The 12,925-nt window shown below is 39.4% G+C and overlaps 1 protein-coding gene across 4 annotated transcripts in view; it reads right to left on the bottom strand.

Moving 5' to 3' along the window:
* The window catches only part of larp4aa (La ribonucleoprotein 4Aa), a 66,699-nt gene that overhangs the window by 13,981 nt on the left and 39,793 nt on the right, over positions 1-12,925 (bottom strand). For 3 of the 4 annotated variants that reach the window (XM_061747250.1, XM_061747274.1, XM_061747266.1), the window contains 4 exons: positions 9,934-9,987; positions 9,631-9,840; positions 5,292-5,392; positions 5,127-5,168 (listed from right to left, as the gene is read on the bottom strand). In XM_061747250.1, coding sequence (XP_061603234.1) covers positions 5,127-5,168; positions 5,292-5,392; positions 9,631-9,840; positions 9,934-9,987 — 407 coding nt within the window. The remainder of the gene's footprint in view (positions 1-5,126; positions 5,169-5,291; positions 5,393-9,630; positions 9,841-9,933; positions 9,988-12,925) is intronic. The other variant, XM_061747258.1, reaches the window with a different exon arrangement.

Below are 12,925 nucleotides of genomic sequence, written 5' to 3'. Positions count from 1 at the left end.
ATCCCCTAATCTAAACCCCGCCAATCGGACTAGGAAAAACTCAAAACCCCATTTGGGGGGAAAAAGAAACCTTGAGAAGGAACTGCAGAATGGGGCAGGGGATCCCCCTTCCAGGATTACCAGGATGCAGTGGATGGTGGAAGTAGCATGCCTTCCGCTGTGCGGATTGTCAAGAACAGATTGTGATTCAAGAAGCTTCCATGAAAAGCGTAAATTGTGCTTCCTGTTGGAGCAGTGAGACTGCCACAAAGATTCACAAACTGGCACTGAACTGCAGTCAGGGACATAAAAACCTTTTGCCAGGAAGCAATTTTGCAATGCCAAGTCAATTGGCAGCCCATGGGCAAGGGAATGATGTGGTTGCAAAAACTCCAAAGCCTAAGCTAATGACTTTGATCGGCAGATTTAAGGATTCTGATTTTTTAAAGTTTAATTGAGGCCTTTATTTTGAAAATCAAATCTTAGGCATAGGATACACAGATACTCTATATTAAAAACAAAACCAAACATCATTTTGACATCTTTAACGTGTTTTATTTGTTGGTAAACTTGTGGTTGAATCAACAGTGCCCCTGATGGTAGCTGCAAGTAGTGCAGTTTTGCCACCTTGACAGAAGATATATATATTATATTTTCCAAGTCAAAATAATTCTGTGCTCTATGGTTATCTCCACGTTTAGGGAAGTCAATGTATGGATGGCAATATGGGCTTAAGGTTTTATAACAATGCTTGTGATATACTACAGAGATCCCCTGCATATCATCCATGGTTCACCATTTACGTTAAGTTCACATCTCAACAGAGAAGCTTTGTACGTCGAGGAGGAACTACATTTAGTCTGGGTTGTTAGTGGAAGATGAGTTTGAAATTAACTTTTGAGATCATAGTTTGAGGTATTTTTACAGTTTAATTGATTAATAGAGTCAATAAAAAACATTTGCGGAAGGGCTCAGTCCCTGTTATATTCGTGGGGTCTTACTGTATGTGAATTAAGTATGAGCCATAATAACTATGTATGAAACATAAGTCTTTGCAACGGTTTCCAAAAAATAACAGTGCATATTCCGTCTGGGGATTTGTGAAGACCAGAGAAAGGCACTTTTAAAGATGTTTTTCAGGAAAATCATTATAATAAAAATCCAAAATAATCAGTTTATTTTATTAATTTTTTTAAGGATCAGGGGACAGAGACAATGTTAGCACTAGAATTTAGGGATATAACAATGGGTGTTAATGCCTGAACAAGATTCATCCTGCTGTGTGAGATTTACCGGATGCCTCATAAATAATTGCTTTGCTTGCGATTAAAAAGCCAAGACAGTAAATGCTGACATTCTTAAAGGTCATCAATGTAATGATTGATGAATTGCAGTTGCAAATGCAATTTAATTGGTTTACATATGTAGAAATTTAGTCCAATTAAGGACTCAAATTTATGCGCACTGGTTGGAGAACTAACTGATCTGGAAATAGGTAAACCGTAATCTTTCAGTGGTTTAAATGGAAACACTGGCCGAGCACAACAGAAAGGATTGCTTTCTAGAATACACTTGTGATTGGCTGAGGTGGTAACCAAGCAAACTCAGAAGAGCACATGATATACAGTCGATCAAGGAGCACATCACAAAAAACCTTAGCGGCAGATGACGAAACAAAAAACAGAAGCAGCGTGGACTGATCTCAGCAGTCTATGACCCTCAGATCTCATAATCTTAATGCTCATTGAGATGGATGGCGTGACGTGCCCCACTTTGTCAAGGAAGGAAAGAGTGAGAAAGTGAGAAAGGAGAGAAAGAGCGAGAGAGACAGAGCGAGAGAGACAAGGCTGGCTTCCTCACACCTCCACGTCCCTCAATGCGTCATGATTTCATCATCGGGTCTGACTGTGGAGGAGTCATGAGATTTTTTTTTTAAGCGACAATCTGGGATGCAGCGTTTTTGTTAGACAATTTAAAACTGTACATTTAGAATTATCGTTAGTACCGTATTTTCCAAAATTGTTGTGCTGCGTCTTGCCGTCTGTTACTTTGTTGCTAAATTTAGCGACTATTTACACACGTGCGCAAAGCCCACCCCGGTCAGGTTTTCCAGGTAACCAAAACAAACAAAATAAATGCTAAAAATGGAAACAAACATTTTGGGGAGGGTCTTCGCACTGAAAAAAAAAAAAAAAAAAAAAAAAAAAAAAAAGAACCACAGCAGCAGCAGCAGCCCTTTTTCCCGTCTCCCCTCACCCCCCTTGCCACTTATTTTTCCAAATCCACTTCCAGGGTTGACGTCCGTTGTCTTGCGGCCGGCGAGCAAGCATGACGCGGGCAGGCCAATGGGAAGCACCATCCTCTGGCTAGTTCCCTTTTCTTTCTCCTGCTTCCCACTCTGCAACTTCCACATGACACTTCTTCATAAAACACTCAAAGTACTCGTCAAATAAAGTTTACATAGCTGCTTTGTTATTTCAGGTAGTGTTAATATATTTACGGGGGTCCGTTTCCCTGTATAAGATGTTTTTTTATTTTATTTTTTGTTATTTGACACTACACAAACAGCTTGAAGGTATCACAATTCACTGTTCGAAGAAGACTTCAAGAGAAGAAATATACAGGCCATAACACAAGATGCAAACCACTCATCAGCAAAAAGAATCGGAAGGCCAGATTGGAGTTAGCAAATTACAGAGATGAGCCACAAACGTTTTGGAACGTTGAGTTTTATGGACTGATGAGACCAGGATGAACCACTACCAAAGTGATAGAAAGGCCAAAGTATGGAGGAAGAAAGGATCTGTTTATGATCCAAAACACACAAACTCATCTGTGAACCTTTCTAGGAGTGGCCCCCCTAAAAAGATTACCCAAAGAGAACTGCGATGACTCATTCAGGAGACCACAAAGGAACTCAGGACAACTTCTAAAGAACTGTAGGCCTCCCTTGCCTCAGTTTCTGTAACTGTCAATCAGACATCTCCATCTGCCAACAGGAATTCTGGTCCACTGCTTGGGAGCAAACTGTTCTAGTTGCCTCAGGTTTGAAAGGTGCCTTCTCCAGACAACATGTTTCAGCTCCTTCCACAGATGTTCAATAGGATTTAGATCAGAACTCATAGAAGACCACTTCAAAATAGTCCAATGCTTTGCTCTTAGCCATTTGTGTTTAGAGTCATTTTTGGTAATTATCTTGTGACTAAGACCTGAGAGCTTTCTGACACAAGGCAGCAAATTTCTCTACAGAATACCTTGACAGTATTGAGATTTCATTATACCCTGCACAGATTCAAGACACAATTTCCCAGATGTAGCAAAGTAGCCCCAGAAAATAACCTACCCTCAGTGCTCTTTTCTTGGTATACTTTTGAGTTGATATGCCTTGCCAAAAAGCTCCAGCTTAATCTCATCTGTCCAAAGGACATTCTCCCAAAAGTTTTTTGTCTTGTCAATATGCATTGTACCAAAGTCCAGTCTCACTTTTTTATGATTTGCTTTCAACAGGTGTCTGCCTAGGTCATCAATGTAGCAAAACAAAGGAATCCATGTTTAATTTATTCTGAAGTTTTTCTGTGCTCTTTGTTTACCAGTCATATTATCCGTCTCGTCAACTTGTCATCTATTTTCCTCCTGCGACCACATCCAGGGAGGTTGGCTACAGTCCTGTGGACCTTGAACTTTTAACTAACGTGCAAATGTAGTCACAGGAACATCAAGTAGCTTGGAGATGATCTTACCTTTAACGTGCATGTGTACAATTTTATTTCTGATCTCCTGAGACAACTCTTGGCTAGCTTTTTATAGCCTACATTCAGTGTGGTACATACACCATATCACCCACAATAGAGTGACTACTTGTCACCCTATAGATAGGCAGACGGAACTGATTGCAAGTTTAAAGACACCTGTGATGCTAACTCAAGGAGACGCCTTCATTTAACATTTTGCTACATCAAATTATTTTCAAGCTTTTGGAAGGGGCACCGGCATTTTTATTTGTTAATTTTTTTAATTTTTTTAAATGATTCTCTTAAACCCAATTAAAATGGAACGTCTGCTTTTCATTGGTTAGTTTTCAGTAATTATATTTATTTATTACTTCATCAGTTTCAAGTTATTTCCGATCATTGTGGGTTTTTCCTTTCATTAGCATAGTCCAACAATTTTGTTTGTGTCTATTTACTGACCGAAATCTATTTGAACCGAGAAAAATTTTTTTCATTGAGTCAAATGTCTATTTGATTAAAATGTGTTTTTTTTTTGGCAATGCAATCAAGAGAGACTAAACATTGTTTTTTTCCCAATCACGTGATTGGTATGAGTTTGTCTGCCATTTTGAAGGTTGAGATCTGGAAGATAAGCTAGGCTTTGAACGGAAACACTAGTAGGTTATACAGAGATAAAAGAATGAACAAAAAAAAGTCTGTCTCATATTCGATTAGAATTGTATATCAGCTGCATTATACATTTTCCAATCTCGTTAGATGTGCTAAGATGAGATCTAAAAGTCAACATAATGCGTCAACCCCCAACTCGGCGGCCATCGTGGTGTCTTTTTCAATTTACGTAAATTTAGTTTGTTTCTTGCATGCATGAAAATTCACTGAGTGTTACAGCTTTTTTTATTTTTATGTCATGTTAAAAAAAAAAAAAACAGGGCTAGAAAATTTTACAATTTTTCATTAAAAAAAGTGTAACTTATTTCAGTGCATGTAGCTGATTTTACGGCTGAATTACTTTTCGTTATATCATACTAATCGTGGTTATAAAATTTTAATACTTTTTCATCCCTAGATACAACAATGTGGTGTGCAGTTAGGGTGATCTGTAACAGTTACAGCATATCACAGTAGATCATAGCAAGTGCTAATGAAACGGTTCATCAACAAAGCCGCTGTTAAAAAAACAAAAACAAAACAACAACTATGGACAAACAAAATGGATGATTAATAAGATGAAAGGGAAATCGTTAGATGTTGGAACGGGGTAATAACTGAAAAAGCTAACTGCCAAAGCCATAATTTATCAAGACTTAACTGATTGTGTACCATTCATTGGTACATGACACCTTTTCATACAAAAAGAAGTAGAATGGGAAGATGAGGGGTTGCAGTGAAGCTTATTGTGAAACATAATATTGGTACCTGAAGGCATTTATAACATTCTTTCTTGAATAGAGTGGGACACTGTGGGGATAGCAAGAAGACGGAATAAGGAACAATTCCCTGCTGGGGTCAATGTATCTCGTGGTCATTGCACTTGATGTAACGTTCACAACGATTATATTAAGCAAAATACAGAAGGCTTACCGATTTCTGTTGAAAGGCCGAGTGAGCGTAAGAGAACCAGATCCAGTTTTGTAGTGTGCAGAACCATATCCATTCACAAAGCTACTGTTGGGAAAAGGTGCCTGTAGAGAGAAGACCATTTCTTTAAGAAAGAAAAAAACAATCGCTGAAACTCCCAAGGAACAAATGTGTCGCCGCCCAACACTGTGGCGCGATCACGTGTTTGACTCTACTAGAATGCTAATTAATAATCATTCAAGCATACCTGCCAACTTTTGAAACCAGAAAAACTTAGCAGCCAGGGTCAGGACAATGTCCCGGGGGGGCAGGAAAATGATTTTTAAGATTTAGACACGTGAAAACGTGGCGAAAAATATCACATTTCTGCCACAATCATAGAGCGACTTTCACCAAAAATAATACTGCAAAAATCAAAAAGGCAAAGGACATTTTATTAGCCAACTTTACTAATAAGTATTTTCATGTTGACTATTAGCATCACAATATTTTTGTAGTTATGTTGTGATTAACCCTTCACAAGACTTGAGCTACTTTGCATTAAAAACATGAATACTTCCAATACTGAAAATTAGGGTGATCCTTAAGTCCAGTGTCCGGTGTAGAAATAAGCAACTATAGACTGATGTTATATTACTAAAACAGATAATGTGACATTAGGTCTAGCCGATCTGGAAAAAAAACTTTAGACACCTGTCCACAACCTCAACCATCAGTGTCCAGTTTTGAAGCATCTGTACTGAAAACTAAAGCTACAGTTAAAAAATGTTAACACTTTTCGTTAACAACCTCAGTCTATATTTAAAACAGTAACCTCAACATATTAGCATAATAAGCAAATAAAACGCTAGAGGAGAGAAGAAAAAAATAAAAAATAAAAAAAATAAAAAAATCACTCAGTGCATCAAATGTAGAAAAATATAACAGTGCACTAGTTTGAAGTACTGAGTATTTTTGGAGGTATAAAAGAAAGTAAACTGACTCCTCGGGATAATGTAGACACCTTGAATGGTGAACTATCATTCTGAGTTATGATGCTACATACCATGTCAAAAGTGCATCATTAATAATACCGATTTACTAGTTTTGCCATTTTACAAACCACCTGAATAATAATGACACGATTGTTGCTTTGGTGATTGTTGCTTTGTCTGGTGGCCTCACCACTAGTGGTGGCTAACTGCTATTGCTACATGTGGTGTGCAGTGAGTGACATGCTGTGACTGCATTTGAACTCACTGCACTTCCATTATTTTTATTTTTCTGCTTTCCACACAATCACTTAGGTACTTCTTCAAATGAATAAGCACAGTGTTTCCCATTTTTGAGAGTCCCTACCTACTTTGCACTTTGGCTAGTTAATAGCATTTCTATGTCGCTTCGGATATACCGCCACACAACCAGCTTTGGGAAATCACCGAGTGGTCGCCTCAGACTCAGCAGGTCCCGTGCGAGGACAGCTGATTTGGCGTCTCGATCTCGCTACAGGGCGGGACAGCCAAGGAGGCGCGGGTTTCTGTTTACTCCCACAACTTGCAAACGGAAGTTAGATCAAGGAAATACGCACACAGCTAATCAGTGAAATTTTCAGGAAATTAAATCACGAAATATCACGCTCTCTGGTCTCCATCATACAATTACATGCATTAGTACAACAACCCCAATTCCAATGAAGTTAGGACATTGTGTTGAACAAAAACAGAATACAATGATTTGCACATCATGTTCAACATATATTTAATTGAATACACTACAAAAACAAGATATCTAAATGTTCAAATTGATAAACTTTATTATTTTTAGCAAGTAATTATACATTTTTAATTTTATGGCTGCAATACATTCCAAAAAAGCTGGGACAGGGTCATGTGTTACATCACCTTTTCTTTTAACAACATTCAATAAACTTTTGGGAACTGAGGATACTAATTGTTGACGCTTTGTAGGTGGAATTCTTTCCCATTCTTGCTTGATGTGCAGCTTCAGCTGTTCAACAGTCCGGGGTCTCCGTTGTCGTATTTTACACTTTATAATGCGCCACACATTTTCAATGGGAGACAGGTCTGGACTGCAGGCAGGCCAGTCTAGTACCTGTACTCTTTTACTACGAAGCCACACTGTTGTAACACGTGCAGAATGTGGTTTGCCATTGTCTTGCTGAAATAAGCAGGGGCGTCCATGAAAAAGACGTTGCTTGGATGGCAGCATATGTTTTCTCCAAAACCTGTATGTATTTTGGCCTATTCCTCCATGCAAATCTCAAGAGCAGTGATGTTTTGGGGCTGTCGCTGGGCAACACAGACTTTCAACTCCCTCCAAAGATTTTCTATGGGGTTGAGATCTGGAGACTGGCTAGCCCACTTCAGGACCTTGAAATGCTTCTTACGAAGCCACATTGCCCGGGCGGTGTGTTTGGGATCATTGTGATGCTGAAAGACCCAGCCACGTTTCATCTTCAATGCCCCTGCTGATGGAAGGAGGTTTTCACTCAAAATCTCACGATACATGGCCCCATTCATTCTTTCCTTTCCATGGATCAGTCGCCCTGGTCCCTTTGCAGAAAAAAAACCCAAAGCCACCCCCATGCTTCACAGTAGGTATGGTGTTCTTTGGAGTCAACTCAGCATTTCTCCTCCTCCAAACATGACAAGTTGCGTTTTTACCAAAAAGTTAGATTTTGGTTTCATCTGATCCATATGACATTCTCCCAATCCTCTTCTCGATCATCCAAATGCTCTCTAGCAAAATTCAGACAGGCCTGGACGTGTACTGGCTTAAGCAGGGGGACACGTCTGGCACTGCAGGATTTGAGTCCCTGGCGGCGTCGTGTGTTACTGATGGTAGCCTTTGTTACTTTGGTCCCAGCTCTCTGCAGGTCATTCACTAGGCCCCCCGGTGATAAGTTCAAACAGGTGCTATTAATACAGATAAAAAGTGGAGGACAGAGGAGCCTCTTAAATAAGAAGTTACACATCTGTGAGAGACAGAAATCTTACTCGTTTGGTTTCTATTTTGTGCAAAGTACGACTTGTACGCATACAAGAAGTACAATAAATGTAATTACGCCTTCCCTTGTATGCTATTTACATTACTTGTGTATTTCTTATATCCACAATTGCTGCTGAAACTACAAATTTCCCTATTGTGGGACTAATAAAGGTTCTTATATTACAAATATTATTAATAATAATATTTTTTAACCTGCCCAAGTTCTGAATTGACGTGTAGTGACATACTAATTAATTTTGGGCTCAGACGCGGCATCCTGTGTGGACGTGTTTTATATTTATATCTGTAAACACGCATTCATGTTCAAAGTTGGTTCCTCTCTGCAAAAACGCAGTTCCAGCCAGACCTATGTAACGTGTATTGTTTAACCAAATAATTTATTTCGATGCTTTGCTACTGCTTGTAACGATAGCTTCGCATTTAGCTTTGACATCGTCTTTGTCTTCTTCATGTCCCACCTTGGTGACACTTTTGTAAGAAGTGTAGCATATTCGCTACCATGGAGGTGCTGATCAGTGACTTACAATGCATTGACACCGGATGCAACGAGAACTTTCGCCTTCGCGGCTTGGCAGCACGCACCAAGCAGCCTTACAATGTGGATGCAACGGTAATGTAAGATGCTGGATATTTTTTCCTTTTCTCTCAATATCTAGAACAATCAGTGTTCCGGTCGTAATGAGTCAACGTTCCGTGATTTCCGGCACAAAATATGGATGTTGCGTAACAATTGCAAGCTCTGTTACATAACCAAAAATGTAAAAAAAAAAAAAGTTATAGTCTCTTAGCAGATTTCATTTACTGCAGGGGGTTCAAGGAACGTAACCCCCGCTAAAAAAAAACAGCCCAAAAGCGACTTGGCTCTAGGGATTCATTCCATTTATCTTTTTAAAGGGAAATAAAGCTTCGGTTTGCAAACAGAATTAGAACGAAATAAGCTTGTGAACCAAAGCTCCACTGTACTTGTACAGTACATGTTACACATCACACACACAAGATCACACATTTTAAAATGTTACTTAAAAAAATTGCCTGTACAGTATACACGCATTTTTTTAAAATGATCTTGACAGTTTCAACTCTGGAATTAATTATTACAAATAGAATTCATCACAATGGGAAATTCTGGTTTGAGTATACCAAATGGAAGCCACACCAGCGTCACATAAATTTGGCAAAGATTTCGAGGTACCACTGTAGACAAACAGATTTGTATGTGTTTATGTTCGATATTATGTTCAGCCCTTTGTTACAGCTGTGGTTGCTAAAAGTGTTCTTCTATAAATAAAGTTGAGTTGAGTGTTTGTGTGTTAGTGCATGCTGCATGTCTCACCAAAGGAGTTTCAAAGTAGGGAGCGGGCGAATGGGTCCAGGTGGGGGGCACAATGCCGTAGACGGGATACTGTTGGTGGGGGTAGACGTGCTGCATGTAGAGAGGGGAGCTGTAGTGGGAATGGCTCTGGGTCTGCTGGGAGTAAAGGCTGCTGTCCATGCTACGGTAGCCGTTCTTTGCAAAGAACGTGTTGATGGCTTTTATCCTGGCCTGTCAAGGAGGGGGGGGGGGTTAAGAAAACTGCAAAACTAGGCCTTACGGCGATGACAAAAAAACAAAAAGAAAAAAAGAGCTTTTACTCACCATTATGGGTTTTCCCTGAAATGTTTTTACCTCCTCTCGCAAGTACTCATAAGCCTGGGGATAGAGTAACATTTAAATGAATGTATCATTGCAGTTGTGCTGTGCAATATTTAGATATTGTAGTGTGATATAAAAATGCATACCGTGCGATAACCCTCCAACATTTATATTGTTATTTTCATGTGCGGGGTATTGGCTTGGCTCTGCTGGTAACCTAATGCAGTGTCCGAGACGGTAACATCAACACTCGCCTTTGTACACTCCAGGCATGACTCATCTACAGCATTTACACTCAATCCAACTGGTACATTAATGTAACAGTTGGATTAAGCATGAGTAGAATGGTCATGCCTGGAGAGTGGGGGGGGATGACTTGCTAAACAGAAGACCGTTAAGTAGGGCTGCCCAGATTTGTCAACTAGTCACACAGAAGACCGTTAAGTAGGGCTGCCCAGATTTGTCAACTAGTCACAACTACGTCGTTCATCAAAATCTTAGACAATTTCATAGTCGACACCTTTTATTTATTTTAAACTTTGCTTTTCTCTCAAACAGGGCTGAATCCTCCCACAAACACACAAGGTTTAATCAACGTTTACATTATTTTGCACAATTGTCAAAAAAAAAAAAATGTACCGTCATTACCAGATAACCAGCAACCCTTTTAATGCTCAGTGACTGTTTTTTTTTTTGTCAATGTCTTTATGTCTCAAAAGTGTTCTCTGTCAATTGACTGTCTGCTGTCGTACTAGAGCGGCTCCAACTACCGGAGACAAATTCCTTGTGTGTTTTTTGGACATACTTGGCAAATAAAGATGATTCTGATTAACTATTTAGGGGATTCGGGTACTAACTGACATGAAATAGCATTTTAACAACTATTTACAATGACAATAAGGCAAGCTGGGAAATAGAAGCTGCTTGCTGACGTCATCATTAAAATATGGCGGCTATTTCCCAAAGTGCTGTTTTAAGTCAGTTAGTCCCCTAATCCACAAAATAGTTACTAATGTGAATGTTACTAGACCTTGTGTGTGTTTATCCCCCCTCTGCATCTTGTTTCGTGTTAGCTATTTTCTTTCCTTATTCTGGAACCAGAAGTGAATGTATCATCCCGACAGATGACCAAATTTTCTTTACATCGTGCAAGGTGGCTCAGTTATCAATATGCACGTGGTAACCCCCACCTTATAGCCGCAGCATCAAAATATGAACTCTAGGGTGCACCGTAGCAACAATATTAAACACATTCAGAAGTAAATGCATTTCAGTATTAATAATTTAAACATTGCAAAGTAAATTACAATATGAACATTTATCATAAAGATTTTTTTATCGGTATATATTTTTATTATGATGGATTTTTTTGTTTGGGGGGGGATTGCATTCTTCCATTGGATGGCAAAAGGTGCAATAAAGGTGTGTATCCACCTGTTGCTATTCATGCAACAGATTAAGTTGGGTTCCTGCAAATATATCAGCTTTGTGTTCAACTAAACAAGCCCAGATTTCACACTGAGTAAAACTACGCAAATACTGAGTAACTTCTATGAACATCAAATAAAATAAAACTAAACTCCCGGTAACAAGCGGGCGAAATGAGTTTCCTCGACAAGGTGTCCGAGCTCTCCCTTAGAGATAGGGTGAGAAGCTCAGTCATCCGGGAGTGGCACAGCTGCTGTTCCTCCGCATTGAGAAGAGCCAGATCAGGTGGCCAGGGCAACGGGAAGTCTTCCCTGCTAAAGCTACTGTCCCCGCGACCCGACATCGGATAAGCAGAAGAAAAGTGGCCTAGTCAAAGTCCAGACTTGAATCTGATTGCCGTTCATGCTTGAAACCCCTCCATTTTTGCTGAATTAAAAATATTCTGCAAGGAAGAGTGGTCCAAATTATCTCCACACAGATGTGAAGGACTCATTGCCAGTTATATAAAACGCTTGATTTTAGTTGTTGCTACGGAGGATGGCCCAGCCAATTATTAGGTTTAGGGGGCCATTACTTTTTGACACAGGGCCAGGAAACTTTGAATAGTTTTTTTCCCCTTTCATACATGAAATCACAAATGATTAAATTACATTTATTTGATGAGCGTAACCATTAAAGTGGGAAAACGATGCAAAAAAATAAGAATTTGAGAAGGGGAGACAATACTGCGCAAAACACACTTCTCAATGGCTTTAAAAAAAAAACATTTTTAAAAATGAAGGTTTTGGACTGGCCTAGTCAAAGTCCAGACTTTAATCAAATGTACAAAACCCCTCCATTTTTGCTGAATTCAAACAATTCTGCTAGGAAGAGTGGGCCAAAATATCTCCACAGACAAATGAAATATTCATGTGACTTGTTCATTTACTGTATATACTTGTGTACTGTATACTAAATATCTTAAGTATTCTCTCATCAGGTCATGTATTCTAAACAGTCAGGTCAAACCAACATTACATGACAGACATAATGGGTGCTAACTTACTGTAATTAAATTACTTTATTGTAGTTAAATTACTTCACACACACACAAACTTTAGAGCATGATTCGGCAGAATGCCGGCATGTTTACGTACAACCGTTAGTGCTAGGACTAGCTTGCTAGGCTCCATAGTTATGGGATAGAGTAGTGGATGCTAGACTCATGACAGAAGTGAGTATTTGCGAGCAACAATATGGTTTCATGCCTAGAAAGTGTACCACAGATGCATTATTTGCCTTGAGGATGTTGATGGAAAAGTACAGAGAAGGTCAGAAGGAGCTACATTGTGTCTTTGTAGATCGAGAGAAAGCCTATGACAGAGTACCCAGAGAGGAACTGTGGTACTGCATGCGGAAGTCTGGAGTGGCAGAGAAGTATGTTAGAATAATACAGGACATGTATGAGGGCAGCAGAACAGTGGTGAGGTGTGCTGTAGGTGTGACAGATGAATTTATGGTGGAGGTGGGACTGCATCAGGGATCAGCCCTGAGCCCCTTCGTGTTTGTAGTGGTGATGGATAGGCTG

This window comes from Phyllopteryx taeniolatus, chromosome 1 (genome assembly GCF_024500385.1).
Source record: "Phyllopteryx taeniolatus isolate TA_2022b chromosome 1, UOR_Ptae_1.2, whole genome shotgun sequence".
NCBI classification, from domain to species: domain Eukaryota; kingdom Metazoa; phylum Chordata; class Actinopteri; order Syngnathiformes; family Syngnathidae; genus Phyllopteryx; species Phyllopteryx taeniolatus.
Note: the sequence above shows the minus strand (reverse complement) of the source record. Positions and strands in the feature narration are given on the sequence as shown.